At 48.5% G+C, this 24,418-nt stretch overlaps 1 protein-coding gene across 1 annotated transcript in view; it reads right to left on the bottom strand.

The window, feature by feature from the left end:
• Positions 1 to 23,147, bottom strand: part of CSTF2 (cleavage stimulation factor subunit 2) — a gene marked incomplete at its 5' end in the record, with an annotated part of 54,682 nt that extends 31,535 nt beyond the window's left edge. Inside the window, 6 exons of the mRNA XM_089654072.1 lie at positions 7,103 to 7,208; positions 9,410 to 9,529; positions 10,514 to 10,633; positions 14,077 to 14,213; positions 17,119 to 17,288; positions 23,069 to 23,147. Of these exons, the coding sequence (XP_089510198.1) occupies positions 7,103 to 7,208; positions 9,410 to 9,529; positions 10,514 to 10,633; positions 14,077 to 14,213; positions 17,119 to 17,288; positions 23,069 to 23,147 (732 nt within the window). The remainder of the gene's footprint in view (positions 1 to 7,102; positions 7,209 to 9,409; positions 9,530 to 10,513; positions 10,634 to 14,076; positions 14,214 to 17,118; positions 17,289 to 23,068) is intronic.
• Between the last annotated feature and the right edge of the window lie 1,271 nt (positions 23,148 to 24,418).

Raw genomic sequence — 24,418 nt, 5'->3', positions numbered from 1 at the left:
GTGTACGCCATTTGGCGTCCTCCGCACATGCGCAGTTCGTGCGGTTGCAGAGCCGCGCAGTGGCGCGATCTGTCACCGGCCATGTACCTCGGACACGGCCGATGACAGATCTGAGTACCAGCCCCCGTTGCCGGTACCATGTGACCTGCTGTGACCAATCACAGCAGGTCACATGACAGTTGTATACAATGGATGGCTTCATTCATGCCATCCATTGTATACTAGTGCCTAGCTGTGAATGGTCACAGCAGGTCACATGCATATGTCATGTGATTAGCTGTGGCCAAATCACAGCTAAGCACAAAAAAAAAAAAACCTGAATGAATCGATGTCATTCAGGTAAATGCTTGCTTATAGCAAAGTAATTCTTTGCTATAAGCAAATTGTGTAAAAAAAAAAAAATACTGATCACTTCCCCAAAGTAGTACAATGTTACTATGGTAACATTGTACTACTTTGGTCATAGTAAAATCTTAAAAAAAATCTTAAAAAAAAATAAAAAAAAGTAATAAAAAATTAAAAATAATAATAAAAAAAAAATATATATATATATTTGTTTTTTTCATACTGTCACCAGTCAGTGTCCCTGTTCACCGCCATGCCAGTTATATGATGACGCTGTACTGCACTAGTGACAGTATGTAAAAAAAAAAAAAAAAAAATAGTGAAAATTATTTTTTTCATTTTTTCATTTTCCGAAAAATGACAAAAAAAATACAACTTCAAAAAACTCGCCATTCCTCTTATGAAGTATGTCGGACTGTCTACTCTGCAAGAAAGGGTCATTTGGGGATATCTGTCCTGTCCTGACATTTGGGGGATATCTGTACTATTCTGACATTTGGGGGATATCTGTACTGTCCTGACATTTGGGGGATATCTGTACTATTCTGACATTTGGGGGATATCTGTACTGTTCTGACATTTGGGGGATATCTGTACTGTCCTGACATTTGGGGGATATCTGTACTATTCTGACATTTGGGGGATATCTGTACTGTCCTGACATTTGGGGGATATCTGTACTGTCCTGACATTTGGGGGATATCTGTCCTGTCCTGACATTTGGGGGGATATCTATACTGTTCTGACATTTGGGGGATATCTGTCCTGTCCTGACATTTGGGGGATATCTGTCCTGTTCTGACATTTGGGGGATATCTGTCCTGTCCTGACATTTGGGGGATATCTGTCCTGTCCTGACATTTGGGGGATATCTGTACTGTCCTGACATTTGGGGATATCTGTACTGTCCTGACATTTGGGGGATATCTGTACTGTTCTGACATTTGGGGGATATCTGTACTGTTCTGACATTCTTGGACCTCAAGAAATTAGATTGGCTGTCAGTACTTCAGGATTGATCAATATTCAGATCTATACCATAGTTTGTGAACTCTATAATTTTCCTACAAACTAAATAATACATCCTAATTTGGGTTATTTTCACCAAAGACATGTAGCAGAATACATTTCGGCCTAAATTTATGAAGAACAATTATTTAATTGTAAACTTTTATAACAGAAACAAAGAAAAACGTGTTTTTTTCTTCAAAATTTTTGGTCTTTTTTTGTTAATTTAGCAAAAAATAAAAACCCCGGCGGTGATTAAATACCACCAAAAGAAAGCTCTAGTTGTGTGAAGAAAATGATAACATTTTAGTTTGGGTACAATGTTGTATGACCGTGCAATTGTCATTCAAAGTGTGAGAGCGCTGAAATGTGAAAAATGGCCTGGGCAGGAAGGTGTAAAATTGCCCGGTATTGAAATGGTTAAAATTACTATGAGAATTAAACAATTCGATTGCCAATTGAAAAGGAGGGTCGCACACCGCTGGTATCATCCACTGACACTGGCAACTGCTGGATCAGAACAGCGTGGCAGAACCTTGAGCAGTCTCCAATACAGTTTCTAGGACATGATACTAGCGGCGTGCGGACCTCCTTTTTAGACTTGCGTCATCTGCTCCACTCCGGTCTGCACCCGCCCTTCACAGCTCCACTCCGGTCTGCACCCGCCCTTCACAGCTCCACTCCGGTCTGCACCCGCCCTTCACAGCTCCACTCCGGTCTGCACCCGCCCTTCACAGCTCCACTCCGGTCTGCACCCGCCCTTCACAGCTCCACTGCGGTCTGCACCCGCCCTTCACAGCTCCACTGCGGTCTGCACCCGCCCTTCACAGCTCCACTCCGGTCTGCACCCGCCCTTCACAGCTCCAATCCAGTCTACACCCGCCCTTCACAGCTCCACTCCGGTCTGCACCCGCCCTTCACAGCTCCACTCCGGTCTGCACCTGCCCTTCACAGCTCCACTCCGGTCTGCACCCGCCCTTCACAGCTCCAATCCAGTCTACACCCGCCCTTCACAGCTCCACTCCGGTCTGCACCCGCCCTTCACAGCTCCACTCCGGTCTGCACCCGCCCTTCACAGCTCCACTCCGGTCTGCACCCGCCCTTCACAGCTCCACTCCGGTCTGCACCCGCCCTTCACAGCTCCACTCCGGTCTGCACCCGCCCTTCACAGCTCCACTCCGGTCTGCACCCGCCCTTCACAGCTCCACTCCGGTCTGCACCCGCCCTTCACAGCTCCACTCCGGTCTGCACCCGCCCTTCACAGCTCCACTCCGGTCTGCACCCGCCCTTCACAGCTCCACTCCGGTCTGCACCCGCCCTTCACAGCTCCACTCCGGTCTGCACCCGCCCTTCACAGCTCCACTCCGGTCTGCACCCGCCCTTCACAGCTTATGTCTTACCTTGGTACTAAAACCAGTAATAATGGAATAGAGAGGCAATTATTTAATATGGTAAAGAGTCGATACATTTTTTTTATAATCCTAGATACAACAGGCCCTTTGAGGGCAACCAGAGTGCTGATGCAGCCCGCGATGAAATGGAGTTTTACACCCCTGCAGGTATGGCTTTTTACCCAAGCACAGCATTTCAAAGCTGCAAAGCGTTTTGAACACACTTGGGGCACCCCTGACTGCATGGTGTCTTATTGAAAAAGGTGAACTAACTCCTTAACTAACCCCTTTGCCACCTGCCCCGACATAGGTTCTGAAGCGAAACGGGTCTTCTGGCATTGATCCAGTACAGAGCAGGCCAAGGCTGTGCGAGTAGTTAAGAAGCTGGGGTGATGGGCGTTGTAATTGACATTAGTTTAGGAGCACTAAGGAGGGTGGAATATGGTACGGTTTTTAAAGTGGTTGTAAAGGCTGAAGGTTTTTAACCCCTATGCATGAAGGTAAAACAAAAAAACACAAAAACCTTCTGTGTGCTGCTAACCCCCCCACCCCAAGATACTTACCTGAGCCCCCTATCAATATAGCCATGTGCATGGGAGCCTCGGCTGTCCCAGGTCTCTCTCCACTTTGGCCAAGACACAAAGGGAGCCACTGGATCCCACTGCTATCAGTCACAGCCAATGAGGGGACAGCGGTGGTTGGGGGGGGGGTTGGGTGCGGGGAAGATTAGTTTTATGGTCGCAGAGAGTGGGGCTCAAGAACGAACACACACCAATGCCCCCATAGCAAGTGGCTTGCTATTGGGGGCACTGGTCAAGGAGGAGGAACCGGGAGTGCCAGCAGCAGACCCAAGAAGAAGAGGATCTGAACAAACACACACCAATGCCCCCATAGCAAGTGGCTTGCTATTGGGGGCACTGGTCAAGGAGGAGGAGCCAGGAGTGCTAGCGGCAGACCCAAGAAGAGGATCTGAACAAACACACACCAGTGCCCACATAGCGAGTGGCTTGCTATTGGGGGCACTGGTCAAGGAGGAGGAACCAGGAGTGCCAGCAGCAGACCCAAGAAGAAGAGGATATGAACAAACACACACCAATACCCCCATAGCGAGTGGCTTGCTATTGGGGGCACTGGTCAAGGAGGAGGAACCAGGAGTGCTGGCGGCAGACCCAAGAAGAAGAGGATCTGAACAAACACACACCAATGCCCCCATACCAAGTGGCTTGCTATTGGGGGCACTGGTCAAGGAGGAGGATCCAGGAGTGCTGGCGGCAGACCCAAGAAGAAGAGGATCTGAACAAACACGCACCAATACCCCCATAGCGAGTGGCTTGCTATTGGGGGCACTGGTCAAGGAGGAGGAGCCAGGAGTGCCAGCAGCAGACCCAAGAAGAAGAGGATCTGAACAAACACACACCAATACCCCCATAGCGAGTGGCTTGCTATTGGGGGCACTGGTCAAGGAGGAGGAGCCAGGAGTGCTGGCGGCAGACCCAAGAAGACGAAGATCAGAACAAACACACCAATGCCCCCATAGCAAGTGGCTTGCTATTGGGGGCACTGGTCAAGGAGGAGGAACCAGGAGTGCTGGCGGCAGACCCAAGAAGAAGAGGATCAGAACAAACACACACCAATGCCCCCATAGCAAGTGGCTTGATATTGGGGCACTGGTCAAGAAGGAGGAGGAGCCAGGAGTGCCAGCAGCAGACCCAAGAAGAAGAGGATCTGAACAAACACACACCAATGCCCCCATAGCGAGTGGCTTGCTATTGGGGGCACTGGTCAAGGAGGAGGAGCCAGGAATGCTGGCAGCAGACCCAAGAAGACGAGGATCAGTACAAACACACCAATGCCCCCATAGCAAGTGGCTTGCTATTGGGGGCACTGGTCAAGGAGGAACCAGGAGTGCTGGCGGCAGACCCAAGAAGAGGATCTGGGTTGCTTTGTGCAAAATCACTACACAGAGCAGGTAAGTATCACTTTTTATCTTTTCCTATTTCAATATTTTTATTAAAGAAGTTTTTGGAATACAACAGGCTCACGATACGCCCACGCAGGGGCAGAGCAGAACAATAACATACATGAGCAGATACCAATCAGCAGGGTGTATTAGCCAAGTAACGGAATGACCAATGAGGAACGGCAAAGAGCCAAAGCAAGCAATAGCAGCAGCGTTCCAACATCTTACCGAAACAAAACAAACAAAACCCCTACCGAGAAGGATCAGCTCAGGACAAATGGAAAAGAAGCAAAAACAAACGAAAAGAAGAAAGTATAGAAAAGTAGAAAGAAATAAGGAAGGGAGAAAAGATTCTGGGAGAAAGAAAAGAAGAATTACGGATCCAGGGCCAGCCCAGGCAATGACTACAAGAGGCCATAGCTAGTAGGAGGCAAGGACGGCAGGGAATAATTTACCCAAGGTACCCAAACCTTAACCCCTTGATGCCGAACGCATGCAAATATGCAACCTCTCGGCGTCTGGGCCTTGACGCCGAGCGGGCGCATATTTGCGTGCCATTAGAAAATACAAATACTGAGAGCGCCCAGCACATATGTCCGTAACTCACAGAAAGGTCCCGATCTCCCTTTGCGATAGGGACCTTTTCCGATCAAGTGACCGCCGTGTCGACGAATCACGGTGGTCACATGACCCTAAAACCGCACCCAGCTTCTGAAACTCTTAAAAAGGGCCCAGGAGGCGCCGGCGCTAAGAGGTTAAGGAATCTCGGATGAGAATCCTGAAGAATGCTAGACATCTGTTCACTGATCATCATAGCATTCAGCCGGGTCGTCACACCCTGGAAGGCAACCGAAGGGGTTCTCCAGGCTTGAGCTATAGCACGTTTGGCCGAAATGAATGGGTAGGACGCCAATTCCTGCTGAGACATGGACAGACCCAATTTTTTTCTTTTTAATAACAAAACAAACCTTTAGAACCACTTTAAAATGATTGACAGGTGTCTGTCACACTGCACCGTACTCATGGAAAACTCCTAGCTCAGTGGTTCTCAACCTGTGGGTCGCGACCCCTTTGGGGGTCGAACGACCCTTTCACCGGGGTCCCCTAAGACCATCAGAAAACACATATTTCCGATGTGTAAAGAGCAGCTACTGTGTAGAAAGCAGCTACTGTGTTGAAAGCAGCTACTCTGTTAAAAGCAGCTACTCTGTTAAAAGCAGCTACTCTGTTGAAAGCAGCTACTCTGTTGAAAGCAGCTACTCTGTTGAAAGCAGCTACTCTGTTGAAAGCAGCTACTCTGTTGAAAGCAGCTACTCTGTTGAAAGCAGCTACTCTGTTGAAAGCAGCTACTGTGTTGAAAGCAGCTACTGTGTTGAAAGCAGCTACTGTGTTGAAAGCAGCTACTGTGTTGAAAGCAGCTACTGTGTTGAAAGCAGCTACTGTGTTGAAAGCAGCTACTGTGTTGAAAGCAGCTACTGTGTTGAAAGCAGCTACTGTGTTGAAAGCAGCTACTGTGTTGAAAGCAGCTACTGTGTTGAAAGCAGCTACTGTGTTGAAAGCAGCTACTGTGTTGAAAGCAGCTACTGTGTTGAAAGCAGCTACTGTGTTGAAAGCAGCTACTGTGTTGAAAGCAGCTACTGTGTTAAAAGCAGCTACTGTGTTAAAAGCAGCTACTGTGTTAAAAGCAGCTACTGTGTTAAAAGCAGCTACTCTGTTAAAAGCAGCTACTCTGTTAAAAGCAGCTACTCTGTTAAAAGCAGCTACTCTGTTAAAAGCAGCTACTCTGTTAAAAGCAGCTACTCTGTTAAAAGCAGCTACTGTGTTGAAAGCAGCTACTGTGCTGAAAGCAGCTACTGTGCTGAAAGCAGCTACTGTGCTGAAAGCAGCTACTGTGCTGAAAGCAGCTACTGTGCTGAAAGCAGCTACTCTGTTGAAAGCAGCTACTGTGCTGAAAGCAGCTACTGTGCTGAAAGCAGCTACTGTGCTGAAAGCAGCTACTGTGCTGAAAGCAGCTACTGTGCTGAAAGCAGCTACTGTGCTGAAAGCCGCTACTGTGCTGAAAGCAGCTACTGTGTTGAAAGCAGCTACTCTGTTAAAAGCAGCTACTGTGTTGAAAGCAGCTACTGTGCTGAAAGCAGCAGTATTGGAGGTAAAACGACACTCATGAATTATAATTTCTGGGTAAATAATTTTATGGTTGGGGGTCACCACAACATGAGGAACTGTATGAAAGGGTCGCGGCATTAGGAAGCTTGAGAACCACTGTCCTAGCTATTCCCTGCCCCATGTCCAATCACTGGATGTGTGGTTCTCTGCTCCAATCAGTTTTTTTTTTTTGTTTTTTTTGTTTGTTTTTTTTTACACATTTCAAAACGGTAAATATAATTAATGTTACCACCTTGGGGTACAGGTACTGGTCCAGGGTTCACTATGGGACCGGGAACGCCACCTTGCATAGGGAGAGGTTGCATCATTGGTGGTCCTCCATTCACATGCATGGGTCCCTGGAAACAGAGAAAAATAGCTTAGTACAGAAAATAAAAGTGCTCAACAAAAATCCAAAACTACAGACTAAAGCTGGCCATAGACGGCCCTCCTGCCTGCATGTCTGAGCTAAGGGCAGATGGATTCCAGGAAGTAAATGCTTCATTTGCATCTTATTATTATTATTACATCGAGTTTATATAGCGCCAAAGGGTTTGCTCAGCGCTGTACAATAGAGGGGGACAATACATGAAATATTACAGCAACTACAAACAGCACACGAGGGGCCTACTCTTTCGAGTTTACAATCTATGAGGGAGGGGGTAGTGGTACAGGAGGAAGTGGCTGTGGGGGGTGGAGTGGTAGGAGGAATGAAGGAGAACGGCAGTTAGGTGAGGGTGGGGTAGATGGCCAGATTTCTCAGCAAAATAAAACATGCAGACATGGATGGACGGGGGAGTTCGCTTTGAATATTAAAAATTAATCAAGTAGCATTTTTGGTTTGTGTGGGAGGCGTTTTTTTTTGCATTGAAGTCAAGGGGAGGCGTTTTTTACATTGAAGTCAAGGGGAGGCGTTTTTTACATTGAAGTCAAGGGGAGGCGTTTTTTGCAATGAAGTCAAGGGGAGGCGTTTTTTGCATTGAAGTCAAGGGGAGGCGTTTTTTGCATTGAAGTCAAGGGGAGGCGTTTTTTGCATTGAAGTCAAGGGGAGGAGTTTTTTGCATTGAAGTCAAGGGGAGGAGTTTTTTGCATTGAAGTCAAGGGGAGGCGTTTTTTGCATTGAAGTCAAGGGGAGGCGTTTTTTGCATTGAAGTCAAGGGGAGGCGTTTTTTGCATTGAAGTCAAGGGGAGGTATTATTTGTATTGAAGTCAAGATGAGGTATTTTTTGTATTGAAGTCAAGGGGAGGCGTTTTTTGCATTGAAGTCAAGATGAGGTATTTTTTGTATTGAAGTCAAGGGGAGGTGTTTTTTGCATTGAAGTCAAGGGGAAGCGTTTTTGCATTGAAGTCAAGGGTCAAGCGTTTTTGCATTGAAGTCAAGGGTCAAGCGTTTTTGCATTGAAGTCAAGATGAGGTGTTTTTTGCATTGAAGTCAAGGGGAGGCGTTTTTTGCATTGAAGTCAAGGGGAGGCATTTTTTGCATTGAAGTCAAGGGGAGGCATTTTTTGCATTGAAGTCAAGGGGAGGCGTTTTTTGCATTGAAGTCAAGGGGAGGCGTTTTTTGCAATGAAGTCAAGGGGAGGCGTTTTTTGCAATGAAGTCAAGGGGAGGCGTTTTTTGCAATGAAGTCAAGGGGAGGCGTTTTTTGCAATGAAGTCAAGGGGAAGCGTTTTTTGCAATGAAGTCAAGGGGAGGCGTTTTTTGCAATGAAGTCAAGGGGAAGCGTTTTTTGCAATGAAGTCAAGGGGAGGCGTTTTTTGCAATGAAGTCAAGGGGAGGCGTCTTTTGCAATGAAGTCAAGGGGAGGCGTTTTTTGCAATGAAGTCAAGGGGAGGCGTTTTTTGCAATGAAGTCAAGGGGAGGCGTCTTTTGCAATGAAGTCAAGGGGAGGCGTCTTTTGCAATGAAGTCAAGGGGAGGCGTCTTTTGCAATGAAGTCAAGGGGAGGCGTCTTTTGCAATGAAGTCAAGGGGAGGCGTCTTTTGCAATGAAATCAAGGGGAGGCGTCTTTTGCAATGAAGTCAAGGGGAGGCGTCTTTTGCAATGAAGTCAAGGGGAGGCGTTTTTTGCATTGAAGTCAAGGGGAGGCGGTTTTTGCATTGAAGTCAAGGGGAGGCGGTTTTTGCATTGAAGTCAAGGGGAGGCGGTTTTTGCATTGAAGTCAAGGGGAGGCGTTTTTTGCAATGAAGTCAAGGGGAGGCGTTTTTTGCAATGAAGTCAAGGGGAGGCGTTTTTTGCAATGAAGTCAAGGGGAGGCGTCTTTTGCAATGAAGTCAAGGGGAGGCGTCTTTTGCAATGAAGTCAAGGGGAGGCGTCTTTTGCAATGAAATCAAGGGGAGGCGTCTTTTGCAATGAAGTCAAGGGGAGGCGTCTTTTGCAATGAAGTCAAGGGGAGGCGTTTTTTGCATTGAAGTCAAGGGGAGGCGGTTTTTGCATTGAAGTCAAGGGGAGGCGGTTTTTGCATTGAAGTCAAGGGGAGGCGGTTTTTGCATTGAAGTCAAGGGGAGGCGTTTTTTCACTGAAGTCAAGGGGAGGCAATTTTGCAATTAAAAAAAACTTACCACAGGTAGCTGCTGCGCAGGAACATTCTGCTGATTGAGAGGTAAAGCCGGGCCTTGTAATGGTGGCTGCTGGTTTCCAGAAAGTAGGGGTGGCACAACTGAGGGACGGTGAAGGATTTTCTAAACAAGAAAGTCACAAAACTGAGCAACAGAAATTGTGAATCGCAATTCAGCACTCAGTAGGAAAGTCAAAAGTGAACTAGTGATAGCTGAAAAACTAAGCCCAATTGAAGTCTCACAGCTTTTTATCTATGTAGTCCTGCATCAGGTTTTTTTTTTTTGCTAAAAAATTACTTAGAACCCCCAAAAGTTATATATATTTTTTTTAGGGCAGAGGCCCTAGAGCAGTGGTCTCCAAACTACAGCCCGGGTGCCAGATGCAGCCCTTTGCATGCTTTTATCTGGCCCCTGGAGCATAATTTCATTCACTGGCACCAATGAAAGCCACAATTCCTATCAATGACATCAATGATTGGGCACAGTTCCTCCCACGGACACCAACAATGGGGACCAATGAGGTGGGGTTGTTTACTCCCACTGATGCTAGGACATTTTGTACTCCCGATGGCAACAGTCGGGGACCCCGTAAAGTCTGAATGACAGTAAAATGGCCCTTTGCTTCGAAAGTTTGGAGAGCCCTTGGAATCTGAATGGGGAAGAATGGAATCTGAATGGCGCCCCTGCCACCCAGCTGGTCTCCTATGTTCAAGATGCAGTAGTGCAGCCGCACATCACATGACCCGGAGGCTGGTGATGTCTGGAGTGGTGATTTCCAGCTTCTAGAGGGATCCCACAGGAATGGTGTATACTTAGTTACATTGGTCCCAGCTGTAACTATGGAAAAATATCCATGCCTGGAATTCATTAACCACTTCAGCCCTGGAAGCTTTCACCCCCTTCATGACCAGGCCATGATAGGCGTGCGCCCCCGACCCGGAAATACCAAATCACATACATGTACGTGATTTGGTGCGGCCGGGCCGCCCTGACGCAGTATAAGTGCGGTGGGTGGTCCTGAAGCGGTGAAACAAAAAATCAAAACTCTAAAAGACAACCAACGAATCAGGACGGTGACATGTAGCTGATTCAGCTTCGTCGTCTCACCATAGCAATTTCTGGATCCACGATTCTCATGACCACCTGTGCTTGTAGGAGAGCATAAGCCAACTGTGGGTTCTGCAGCAGCATATTTCGTGCTTCTTGAGGACTGTTCTGTACACACAACTGAATAAAGAGAACAAAACAAAGTCAAGTTAAAAAATATCATAATCCACTTAGCAACACGACGAGCTTTACAAAATGGACGACCTCCAAGGAAGCCCTGCCTAGTCCACCCCTTTTTCTCCAACCCGTTCCCCTCCACCTCTGTCCCCCCCTAGCCCTACTCCTCTCTTTATACCCCTTGGCCTTCCTCCCCTCTCCTGCCACCACTGGCCTTCCTCCTCTCTTTTACCCCTTGGCCTTCCTCCCCTCTCCTGCCACCACTAGCCTTCCTCCCCTCTCCTGCCACCACTAGCCTTCCTCCCCTCTCCTGCCACCACTAGCCTTCCTCCCCTCTCCTGCCACCATGGCCTTCCTCCCCTCTCCTGCCACCACTGGCCTTCCTCCCCTCTCCTGCCACCACTAGCCTTCCTCCCCTCTCCTGCCACCACTAGCCTTCCTCCCCTCTCCTGCCACCACTAGCCTTCCTCCCCTCTCCTGCCACCACTGGCCTTCCTCCCCTCTCCTGCCACCACTGGCCTTCCTCCCCTCTCCTGCCACCACTGGCCTTCCTCCCCTCTCCTGCCACCACTAGCCTTCCTCCCCTCTCCTGCCACCACTAGCCTTCCTCCCCTCTCCTGCCACCACTAGCCTTCCTCCCCTCTCCTGCCACCACTAGTCTTCCTCCCCTCTCCTGCCACCACTAGCCTTCCTCCCCTCTTTCCACCCCTTTCCCTCCCCTATCGCTCGACTATTTACTAAGGTAACAACTAGTGAATGCATGACTGGAGGGATGAAAGGGTGGGGGAGGGAGGGGTAGCATGGAGATCCTAAGACGACTAGGGATGCAATATCAGTATTGGTACCAATACCAAGTATTTTCACAAGTACTCGTAAAAGTGCTCTCGATACCCGCACTCCAATTTGTGTCCATACAAAAAGGGGTCCTGTGTGGCCATGAAATGTTGCCTTTGTTTACATGTATGTGACCACGGAATAAAACTTTGGACCCGTTTGAGGAATCCTTGGTGTGACGGTGACATCTCTTTGCATCAAGTGTACCAAGTTCCCAGGCTGTGATCAGTGCAGCTCCCAGCTATAACAATCAGCCATCTCCAGGTACGTGTGAGCTGGGAATATTGAGAGTGCATACAAAACAGGTGCAAATCGCACTGCAAAGAACAGCATGTGATTTGAAGGAATACAATGCGATTCCTGCCCAAATCTCATGTGGTTTCCCCACCTCCCCTGTGTTATTTTAATTTTACACACAGTTTTTTTCTCTCTGAAAGAAGAGAAGAGAGGAGGGGGGAGGAAGAGAAGAGAAGAGAGGAGGGGGGAGGAAGAGAAGAGAGGAGGGGGGAGGAAGAGAAGAGAGGAGGGGGGAGGAAGAGAAGAGAAGAGAGGAGGGGGGAGGAAGAGAAGAGAGAGAGGAGGGGGGAGGAAGAGAAGAGAGAGAGGAGGGGGGAGGAAGAGAAGAGAGAGAGGAGGGGGGAGGAAGAGAAGAGAGAGAGGAGGGGGAGGAAGAGAAGAGAGAGAGGAGGGGGAGGAAGAGAAGAGAGAGAGGAGGGGGAGGAAGAGAAGAGAAAGAGGAGGGGGAGGAAGAGAAGAGAGAGAGGAGGGGGGAGGAAGAGAAGAGAGAGAGGAGGGGGAGGAAGAGAAGAGAGAGAGGAGGGGGAGGAAGAGAAGAGAGAGAGGAGGGGGGAGGAAGAGAAGAGAGAGAGGAGGGGGGAGGAAGAGAAGAGAGAGAGGGGGGGGAAGAGAAGAGAGAGAGGGGGGGAAGAGAAGAGAGAGAGGGGGGGAGGAAGAGAAGAGAGAGAGAGGGGGGAGGAAGAAAAGAGAGAGAGGGGGGAGGAAGAAAAGAGAGAGAGGGGGGGGGAAGAGAAAAGAGAGAGGGGAAGGAAGAGAAGAGGGGGGGGGGGAGGAGGAAGAGAAGAGAGAGGGGGGGGGGGAAAGAGAAGAGAGGGGGGGAGGAGGAAGAGAAGAGGGGGGGAGGAGGAAGAGAAGAGGGGGGGAGGAGGAAGAGAAGAGAGGGGGGGAGGAAGAGAAGAGAGGGGGGGAGGAAGAGAAGAGAGGGGGGGAGGAAGAGAAGAGAGGGGGGGAGGAAGAGAAGAGAGGGGGGGAGGAAGAGAAGAGAGGGGGGGAGGAAGAGAAGAGAGGGGGGGAGGAAGAGAAGGGGGGGGGAAGAGAAGAGAGAGGGAGGGGGAGAGGGGGCGGGGAGGGAGGAAGAGAAGAGAGAGAGGGGGGGAGGAAGAGAAGAGAGAGAGGGGAGAAGAGAGAGAGGGGGGGGGAAGAGAGAGGGGGGGAAGAGAGAGGGGGGGGAAGAGAGAGGGGGGGAGAGAGGGGGGGAAGAGAGAGAGGGGGGAAGAGAGAGAGGGGGGAAGAGAGAGAGGGGGGAAGAGAGAGGGGGGGGGGGAAGAGAGAGGGGGGGGGAAGAGAGGGGGGAAGAGAGAGGGGGGGGAAGAGAGAGGGGGGGGGAAGAGAGAGGGGGGGGGAAGAGAGAGGGGGGGGGGGAAGAGAGAGAGGGGGGGAGACGAGAGAGAGAGGGGGAGAAGAGAGAGAGGGGGGGAGACGAGAGAGAGAGAGGGGGAGACGAGAGAGAGAGGGGGGGAGAAGAGAGAGAGAATGAGAGGGGGAGAGAGAGAAAGAGAGGGGGGTGAGAAAGAGAGGGGGTGAGAGAGAAAGAGGAGGGGGGAAGAGAGAGAAAGAGAGGGGGGAAGAGAGAGAAAGGAGGGGCGAGAGAGAAAAAGGGGGGGCGAGAGAGAAAAGGGGGGGCGAGAGAGAAAGAGGGGGGCGAGAGAGAAAGAGGGGGGTGAGAGAGAAAGAGGGGGGAGAGAGAAAAGAGAGAAAGAGAGAGAGAGGGGGGCAAGAGAGAAAGGGGGAAGAGTGGGGGGAAAGAGAAGAGAGGGGGGGGAAGAGAAAGAGAGAGAGAGTGGGGGAGAAGAGAGGGGGGAAGAGAAGAGAGAGAGAGTGGGGGAGAAGAGAGGGGGGAAGAGAAGAGAGAGGGGGGGGGAGAGAAGAGAGAGGGGGGGGAAGAGAAGAGAGAGGGGGGAGGGAAGAGAAGAGAGAGAGGGGGGGGAAGAGAAGAGAGAGAGGGGGGGGGAAGAGAAGAGAGAGAGGGGGGGGAAGAGAAGAGAGAGAGGGGGGGAGAGAAGGGAGAGGATTGCATGAATGTATGTATCTCTCCTCTTCATTCAGAGAGAGAAAACACGGGGGTGGCCTTCACAGTGACAGCCAATGAGAGGCTAACGCAGTAATCAGGTGACCCAGAATCGGGAGTTCCGGGTCCCGATCGTTAGAATGGGACCCAGGGCTTTCAGGGAGACCCCAGTCCACAAATCGGCAGACCTAAGGAAAAAAGCCCAGACCAGTGGGGACGAATATTTGCGTACGGTCGGTGTGAAGGGGTTAAACTTTGGCGCTAAACGAAACCTTTGCTACAAGTATTTTTAGAGCTGCCGACTCACCTTCATTTGTTTCATGAGTTCAAACATCTGTTCGGGGGGTAAACTAGCAACGGCTCGGCTTATAGACTCTGGAGCATCCTCTGGAGACACAGGATCACCATACGGGGACTCGATTATGGGGGCACCAGTTCCTAAACCTGAAAAAACAAAACAAAAAAAAAACAAAATAAAAAGGCAATTTCTTCCCCCATGCTGTCTATATTTGTTTTACTCAGTTATACAGTCCTAGCACTTCTTCCACAGCATGTTGCAGAAAATGATAGACTGCCAATCAAAACACTGCTAAACACCTTGCGTCCACTTGCAAACATCTCTCCCTAACTGCGAATAATCGCTGCTGTGCAATTACATTCAAACGCTGGTGGACTTTTTTATTTTTTGCTTTTGTTTTCGTTCTATATACTCCATCATATATTAACCCCTTGCCTACCGGGCACTTATACCCCTTCTTTACCAGGCCAAATTTTCAGCTTTCAACTCTGTCGCACTTTGACAATTGCACGGTCATGCAACATTGTACCCATATGAAATTTTTATCATTTTTTTCTCACAAATAGAGCTTTCTTTTGGTGGTATTTAATCACCGCTGGGCACTTTACTTTTTGCGCTATAAACAAAAAAACTGCAAAAAAATTTGAAAAAAAAAGTTTCTGTGTTTCTATTAATAAAATTTTTCAAACAGGTAATTTTTCTTCTTCACTGATGTGCGTTGATTAGGCAGCACTGATGGGCACTGATAGGCGGCACTGATAGGCAGCACTGAAGGGCACTGATAGGCAGCACTAATGAGGTGTCACATATAGGCGGCACTGATAGGCAGCACTAATGAGGTGTCAGGGATAGGCGGCACTGATAGGCAGCACTAATGAGGTGTCACGGATAGGCGGCACTAATGAGGTGTCACGGATAGGCGGCACTGATAGGCAGCACTAATGAGGTGTCACGGATAGGCGGCACTGATAGGCAGCACTAATAGGCAGCACTAATGAGGTGTCACGGATAGGCGGCACTGACTGGCATCACTGCTGGGCACTGACTGGCACAACCGCTGGGCACTGACTGGTGGCACTGACTGGCAGCACTGCTGGGCCACACTGCTGGGCACAGGTGGGCGGAACTGGTGGTTGGCACTGCTGGGCACCGATCAGGGCACTGATCATCAGGGCACCGTCATTCGGCTATCTGCGGTTGGCAAGTAGTTAATCAGTCACACCCACAGGGACAGTTCATTAAATGGCCGGAGTACTCTACTGTGAGAGGTGATGCACTATGTCAAGAATATGGTGATCGTAACGGTTATCTCATCTTGCTTGGGTGTTCGCTCCGCACTTCTCTGATGTGCTCCTGCTGTTGGCTTGTTCATGCAACGATATCATTTCTATGGTTGCAGATATTGTGTGTCTACAAAGCGAAGAATAAAAAAAAAAAAAAAAAAAATGGCCCTTTGAACCAGGGCTTAAGGTTTCTCTCACATGGGCCTAGCCCAGGGGTGGGCAAACTTTTTGACTTGAGGGCCGCAATGGGTTCATATATTGGACCCGGGGGCCGGACCAAGAGTAGATGAATGATGTGTATGTGTCATCCATAGTAAGTATAGTAATATTCCCCCATAGTAAGCATAGTAATTCCTCCCCCATATAGTAATTCATCCCCCATATAGTAATTCATCCCCCATATAGTAATTCATCCCCCATAGTAATTCATCCCCCATATAGTAATTCATCCCCCATATAGTAATTCATCCCCCATATAGTAATTCATCCCCCATATAGTAATTCATCCCCCATAGTGTAATTCATCCCCCATAGTAATTCATCCCCCATAGTAATTCATTCCCCATAGTAATTCATTCCCCATATAGTAATTCATCCCCCATATAGTAATTCATCCCCCATAGTAATTCATCCCCCATAGTAATTCATTCCCCATAGTAATTCATCCCCCATATAGTAATTCATCCCCCATATAGTAATTCATCCCCCATAGTAATTCATCCCCCATAGTAATTCATCCCCCATATAGTAATTCATCCCCCATATAGTAATTCATCCCCCATATAGTAATTCATCCCCCATATAGTAATTCATCCCCCATATAGTAATTCATCCCCCATATAGTAATTCATCCCCCATATAGTAATTCATCCCCCCTATAGTAATTCATTCCCCATATTAATTCATCCCCCATATTATTCCCCCCCAAGTAGTAAGCCAAGTCCCCCCTGTGTCAATTCACTTACCTTTGCTCCGCGCGTTCCTCTCGCCGTGTTCCCGCGCCGTTCCGGTCTTCAGGGAGGACTGTGAGAGGAGCCTAGCTCCCCTCACGTTCGTCACGCTGCCCCGCCTACACACATTCTGACAGTATCACGCTCCACGGGCCGGATTAAAAGGTCCGCCGGGCCGTAGTTTGCCCATTGCTGGCCTAGCCGCTGGCTTACGATCCGCAACGGATTGCTTTGTCAGCTGCGACTGGCCCGTGGTGAGCAGGCAATTGGGAGGGGACAGTCTGCCTCCCGCACGCCTGTCTGAAAAGGGGCTTCATACTGAAATCTTCTCACCTCACTGCAACTGAATCCATTGAGAAGTTGCGTTGCAGTTGAGGCGTGGCACCATTCACCTCTACAGGGCGCAGTGGCAGGCAGTGTTGCCCATCTCTCTTTTTTTTTTTGCTGTGTATGGGACTGTCTGGCGCCCATCACCGAGTTAAAAACTTCCCTCAACCGTCAGGTTTTGCAGCCTATGTGAAAGCAGCCCAACATCAGCCCGATCCTAAATGCACCTCATACATGGGGGTTATTTACTAAAACTGCATGGTGCCAAATCTGGTGCAGCTCCAATCAGCTTCCAGGTTTTATACTCAAAGCTTAATTAAACAAACTGAAGCTAGAAGCTGATTGGCTCCCGTGCACAGCTGCATCAGATTCCGAGTGCGTCAGCTTTAGTAAATCTCCCCCCACAGGGTTTGCCCTCTCACTGTCATGGAACAAATCACACTAATATAAAACACAAACGAAAAAAAAAAAAATAATAAAATTCTACAAACTTTTTAGCTCCTCCTTGTTCTTCTCGCTAGCTGCGTTGTCCACTCGTAGAGCGCGCCCGCTGAACTCTCTCCCATTTAAATTGCGCATGGCGCTGAGGGCCGTCTCTTGGTCTTGGTATTCACAGAAGCCATAGCCTTTGGGTTTTCCAGTTTCTCTGTCATACACCAACCTGAAATAATGCAAAGATTTGTACAGATGAGTTTTATTTTTTAATAATGAAGAAAAAAAAAAATTAAAGCACCGCAAAACATTAGCGCGAAAGTAGAATTAAAGGGGAACTAAACTCTCTCAATCAACATGAACTACACCCTGTTCCAAATTATTATGCAAATTCTATTTGTCACAAAGATGAAATATTTTGTTTTTCAGTTTAAATCATGGATGGCATTGTGTGTCAGGGCTCTTTTGATCACTGAAAACAATCTGGGACACCTGTGATAATTAGATTGGCCGGTGAGCCCAATTGAAGGAAAAACTACTAAAGGAGGGTGTTCCACATTATTAGGCAGAGCACCATTTTCAAGCAATATGAGGAAAAAAAAGGATCTCTCTGCTGCGGAAAAGAGTGAAATAGTTCAATGCCTTGGACGAGGTATGAAAACATTCGATATTTCACGAAAACGTAAGCGTGATCATCGCACTATGAAGAGATTTGTGGCTGATTCAGAGCACAGACGGGTTGGTGCAGATAAAGGCACATTGAGGAAGATTTCTGCCAGATCCATGCATCGGATCAAGAGAGCAGCTGCTAAAATACCATCACATAGCAGCAAACAGATATTTGAAGCTGCTGGTGCCTCTGGAGTCCCACGGACATCAAGGTGTAGAGTCCTCCAGAGTCTTGCAACTGTGCATAAACCTTCTATTCGGACACCACTAACCAATGCTCACAAGCAGAAAAGGCTGCATTGGGCAGAAAAATACATGAAGACTAATTTTCAAACAGTCCTGTTCACTGATGAGTGCCGTGCAACCCTGGATGGTCCAGATGGATAGAGTAGTGGATGGTTGGTGGACGGCCACCCTGTTCCAACAAGGCTGCGACGTCAGCAAGGCGGTGGTGGAGACATGTTTTGGGCCGGAATCATGGGAACAGAGCTGGTCGGCCCCTTTAGGGTCCCTGAAGGTGTAAAGATGACCTCTGCAAAGTATGTGGAGTTTATGACTGACCACTTTCTTCCCTGATACAGAAGGAAGAACTATGCTTTCCGTAATAAAATCATCTTCATGCATGACAATGCACCATCTCATGCTGCAAAGAATACCTCTGCATCAATGGCTGCTATGGGGAGAAAAGGAGAGAAAGTCATGGTGTGGCCTCCATCCTCCCCTGACCTCAATCCTATTGAGAACCTTTGGAGCATCCTCAAGCAAAAGATCTATGAGGGTGGGAGGCAGTTTACATCCAAACAGCAGCTCTGGGAGGCTATTCTGACATCTTACAAACAAATTCAAGCAGAAACTGTCCAAAAACTCCCAAGTTCAATGGATGCAAGACTTGTGATCTGCTATCAAACAAGGGGTCCTATGTTACAATGTAAGGTGACCGCTTCAAATGTTTAAAAAGTTAAAATGTTGTTAAAAGTTTGATTGAAATAGCTTTTGATTTCAGTAAATATGCTGCAAACACAACAAATGACAATTTTCACTTCTTTACAACCTATAAAGTGTTTTGAAACTTACTGTGCGGAATAATTTGGAACAAAAATCCTGTTATCATTAGGTTTGTTCAATAAAATGTGAATTGTACTCTTATAGTTGTAACCTGAGAATTATGCCGACTGTTATTTACATCAATTATTTAGGTAAATGAGAAAAATATCATTTGCAGAATAATTTGGAACACGGTCACCCTATAGCAGATATACTGCTACAGGGCGGCACGGGTGTGCAAAATCACAAATATATATATATATATATATATATATATATCTATATCTATATCTATCTCTCTCTCTACACACACACACACACACATTTGCACGTGATGCGCGAGCACCCTACCCGTGCTGCCATTCGCGGCCGCAGCTGTCAATCATCGGGTACCGGCATGTGATTACCCGCCGTCGCCTGGTGATTACCAAGCATCTCCGATGGGGGGGGACTGTTTTGTTTACTAACAGTTCTCCTCCCTGTCAGCACAGGCACACTGCTCTGGATGGCTGTGTCCAGCACAGCCATTCAGAGCAGTGTGCTTACAGTGAAGCATCAACACACCACCCCCTAGTAAAACAATCCCAGCACACAGTTAACTCTGTGATCGCCCCTCCTGCCCAGTACCATTACTACAGTGTCAGTACTTTTTTTTTTTAGCACTGATCACTGTATTGGGGTCACTGGGTATGTCAGTGACACCAAGTTAGTTCCTCCCCAGTGTCAGAATGTCCACCGCAGTCCTGCTAGAAGTGGCTGATCACTGCCATTACTAGTCGGAAAAAAAAAAATAATTCCAGTATCTATACCACCATTTGTAAACGCTATAATTTTCACGTAAACCAATTAATTTCCACGTATTTGAATTTTTTTTTTTTAGCAAACACATGTCGCAGAATTTATTTTGGCCTAAATTTATAACGAAATTTGATGTTTATAATTTTGTTACTGGACATGTTTAATAGCAAAAATTCAAAAATACAGTTTTTTTTTATACTCAAAATTGTCGGTCTTTTTTTTTATAGCGCAAAAAGAGGAAAAACTAAACAAAACAAAACAAAAAAAAAAAACAAAAACGCACAGGCGATCAAATACCATCGAAAGAAAGCTCAATTCATGGAGAAAAAAAAAGACAAATTTAATTTGGGTGCAGCGTTCCATGACCACGCAATTGTTGGTTAACGCAGCAAAAAATGGCCTGGTCAGGAAGGGGGGTAAATCCTCAGGAGGGCGAGGGGTTAAAGGATAAGTTCACCTTTTTGACAAAAATAATAAATGCACCTTTTTTGCAGGTAAAAAAATGTGCATTTATTATTTTTGTCTGCAGGAGCCTGGAAAGCATTGCACCAGAGATCAGAATATCTGCTTTCCGTACGGCATGTATGGGGTGTATGGGATGTACGTTCAAGCAGATATTCTGAAGGGAAGCTTCAATGAACTACCACGGTGCTCTACAGCGCCGTGGTAGCTCATCCAAAGCTAAGGCTGCCAGGATTTGTAGGCACTAGTTCACAGAACCTTGTGAATGAGTGACGCGGTGTGGCTGCGCTGTTTTCAAATCAGACAGATAGTACAGCGAAACTGCCTGGTCACATGGAGGGGGGGGGGGGATCTGGTAGGAGGAGACCGTGGTCACATGGGGGGGGGAAATGGTAGGAGGAGACCGTGGTCACATGGGGGGGGGATCTGGTAGGAGGAGACCGTGGTCACATGGGGGGGGGATCTGGTAGGAGGAGACCGTGGTCACATGGGGGGGGATCTGGTAGGAGGAGACCGTGGTCACATTGGGGGAATTTGGTAGGAGGAGAGCCTGGTCACATGGGGGGGATCTGGTAGGAGAGCCTGGTCACATGGGAGGGATCTGGTAGGAGAGCCTGGTCACATGGGAGGGATCTGGTAGGAGAGCCTGGTCACATGGGAGGGATCTGGTAGGAGAGCCTGGTCACATGGGAGGGATCTGGTAGGAGAGCCTGGTCACATGGGAGGGATCTGGTAGGAGAGCCTGGTCACATGGGAGGGATCTGGTAGGATAGCCTGGTCACATGGGAGGGATCTGGTAGGAGAGCCTGGTCACATGGGAGGGATCTGGTAGGAGAGCCTGGTCACATGGGGGGGGATCTGGTAGGAGGAGAGCCTGGTCACATGGGGGGGGATCTGGTAGGAGGAGAGCCTGGTCATATGGGGGGGGGGGATCTGGTAGGAGGAGAGCCTGGTCACATGGGGGGATCTGGTAGGAGGAGAGCCTGGTCACATGGGAGGGATCTGGTCACATGGGAGGGATCTGGTAGGAGGAGAGCCTGGTCACATGGGAGGGATCTGGTAGGAGGAGAGCCTGGTCACATGGGAGGGATCTGGTAGGAGAGCCTGGTCACATGGGAGGGATCTGGTAGGAGAGCCTGGTCACATGGGAGGGATCTGGTAGGAGAGCCTGGTCACATGGGAGGGATCTGGTAGGAGAGCCTGGTCACATGGGAGGGATCTGGTAGGAGAGCCTGGTCACATGGGAGGGATCTGGTAGGAGAGCCTGGTCACATGGGGGGGGATCTGGTAGGAGGAGAGCCTGGTCACATGGGGGGGGATCTGGTAGGAGGAGAGCCTGGTCATATGGGGGGGGGATCTGGTAGGAGGAGAGCCTGGTCACATGGGGGGATCTGGTAGGAGGAGAGCCTGGTCACATGGGAGGGATCTGGTAAGAGGAGAGCCTGGTCACATGGGAGGGATCTGGTAGGAGGAGAGCCTGGTCACATGGGAGGGATCTGGTAGGAGAGCCTGGTCACATGGGAGGGATCTGGTAGGAGAGCCTGGTCACATGGGAGGGATCTGGTAGGAGAGCCTGGTCACATGGGAGGGATCTGGTAGGAGAGCCTGGTCACATGGGAGGGATCTGGTAGGAGAGCCTGGTCACATGGGAGGGATCTGGTAGGAGAGCCTGGTCACATGGGAGGGATCTGGTAGGAGAGCCTGGTCACATGGGAGGGATCTGGTAGGAGAGCCTGGTCACATGGGAGGGATCTGGTAGGAGAGCCTGGTCACATGGGAGGGATCTGGTAGGAGAGCCTGGTCACATGGAAGGAATCTGGTAGGAGAGCCTGGTCACCTGGGAGGGATCTGGTAGGATAGCCTGGTCACATGGGAGGTATCTGGTAGGAGAGCCTGGTCACATGGGAGGGACCTGGTAGGAGAGCCTGGTCACATGGGAGTGATCTGGTAGGAGAGCCTGGTCACATGGGAGGAATCTGGTAGGAGGAGAGCCTGGTTACATGGGGGGGATCTGGTAGAAGGAGAGCTTGGTCACATGGGGGGGGATCTGGTAGGAGGAGAGCCTTGTCACATGGGGGGAACTGGTAGGAGAGCATGGTCACATGGGGAATCTGGTAGGAGAGCATGGTCACATGGGGGGGGGGGGGATCTGGTAGGAAAGTGTGGTTACATGGGGGGAATCTGGTAGGAGAGCGTGGTTACATGGGGAGGGATCTGGTAGGAAACTTCTCCCCGTACTATCCTGTCAGAGGGAGGGTGAATTTATCCTTTAATAAATCGAGAGGAATGTATATTATATTTACTGGTTTGATCCTTTTTTTTACATTTGTTCAGTTGCTTCCTGGTTTCTGCCCTAGGCCTAAATGATGTCCTACATCCCAGGAATCTTCATGGGAGGAGGGGTTTTCCCAGCTAAGCACGCCCTCCCGTCCGCATGTCTGAGCTAAAGGCAGATGGACTCCAAGAAGTAAATGCTACAGGAATCCTCTGCCCTTACTCAAGATGGCCACAGCCAGAAATACTAGGGCCGATGGGGGGGGGGGGGGGGGGGTTTGGGCATTTGCTTGAAATATTAAAAATGTATTAAAAAGTTTGCAGTTTCTGGTGCTCAGATACAGTTTAGGTGGTGACAGGTTCTCTTTAAAAAGTGGGATTTTAGTTATCCTGGATAGCGCACTTGCACCCGCCTCTCCCCCTCTTCCTGCTGAACTGGTGCCGCAGATATGGAAGACATTAGCGCTGGTGCTGTGTCTCCACCCCGTCTAGGTTTTCCGATTCACATAGCACCGTCTGTAAAGATACTACAACCAAAGTGTACTACCAACAGGGGCAGACTGACAACTCAAGGGGCCCCCGGGCAATAGGGGATGATGGGGCCCCTGTGTCCTTGCCCAAACTCAAAAAAGCCTATGAAAAAGGTACCAGGGGCATCTCATGGGGCCCCCTACTGACCCTGGGCCCTCGAGTTTCCAAATGGTCAGTCCGCCCCTGACTACCAACAACTGTCACCCTATGGTCAATAGTGAGATACTTCACCTGAAACTGACTACAGGCCCCACTTCAGAGAAGATATCTTTCAGCTGCTCCTCTGTAGCCTCATACGGTATGTTTCCAACTGTGGGAGGGAAGAGGAAATGATCAGCGTGGATAAAAGGAACAGGATGAGGAAATGTTATACAAAATCTTTATTGCATGGTTATATAGTAAATAAGAAGCATCGCCACAATATTTACAGTCAGGTCCATAAATATTGGGACATCGACACAATTCTAACATTTTTGGCTCTATACACCACCACAATGGATTTGAAATGAAACGAACAAGATGTGCTTTAACTGCAGACTGTCAGCTTTAATTTGAGGGTATTTGTATCCAAATCAGGTGAACAGTGTAGGAATTACAACAGTTTGCATATGTGCCTCCCACTTGTTAAGGGATCAAAAGTAATGGGACAATTGGCTTCTCAGCTGTTCCATGGCCAGGTGTGTGTTATTCCCTCATTATCCCAATTACAATGAGCAGATAAAAGGTCCAGAGTTCATTTCAAGTGTGCTATTTGCATTTGGAATCTGTTGCTGTCAACTCCCAAGATGAGATCCAAAGAGCTGTCACTATCAGTGAAGCCATCATTAGGCTGAAAAAACAAAACAACCCCATCAGAGAGATAGTAAAAACATTAGGCGTGGCCAAAACAACTGTTTGGAACATTCTTAAAAAGAAGGAATGCACCGGTGAGCTCAGCAACACCAAAAGACCCGGAAGACCACGGAAAACAACTGTGGTGGATGACCAAAGAATTCTTTCCCTGGTGAAGAAAACACCCTTCACAACAGTTGGCCAGATCAAGAACACTCTCCAGGAGGTAGGTGTATGTGTGTCAAAGTCACCAATCAAGAGAAGACTTCACCAGAGTGAATACAGAGGGTTCACCACAAGATGGAAACCATTGGTGAGCCTCAAAAACAGGAAGGCCAGATTAGAGTTTGCCAAACGACATCTAAAAAAGCCTTCACAGTTCTGGAACAACATCCTATGGACAGATGAGACCGACATCAACTTGTACCAGAGTGATGGGAAGAGAAGAGTATGGAGAAGGAAAGGAACTGCTCATGATCCTAAGCATACCACCTCATCAGTGATCATGGTGGTGGTAGTGTCATGGCGTGGGCATGTATGGCTGCCAATGGAACTGCTTCTCTTGTATTTATTGATGATGTGACTGCTGACAAAAGCAGCCGGATGAATTCTGAAGTGTTTCGGGAATATTATCTGCTCATATTTAGCCAAATGCTTCACAACTCATTGGACGCTTCACAGTGCAGATGGACAATGACCCAAAGCAGACTGCAAAAGCAACCAAAGAGTTTTTTTAAGGGAAAGAAGTGG

This window comes from Staurois parvus, unplaced genomic scaffold (assembly GCF_062004578.1).
Source record: "Staurois parvus isolate SC_StPar_1 unplaced genomic scaffold, SC_StPar_1.0 ptg000739l, whole genome shotgun sequence".
In the NCBI taxonomy this organism is placed as follows: domain Eukaryota; kingdom Metazoa; phylum Chordata; class Amphibia; order Anura; family Ranidae; genus Staurois; species Staurois parvus.
Note: the sequence above shows the minus strand (reverse complement) of the source record. Positions and strands in the feature narration are given on the sequence as shown.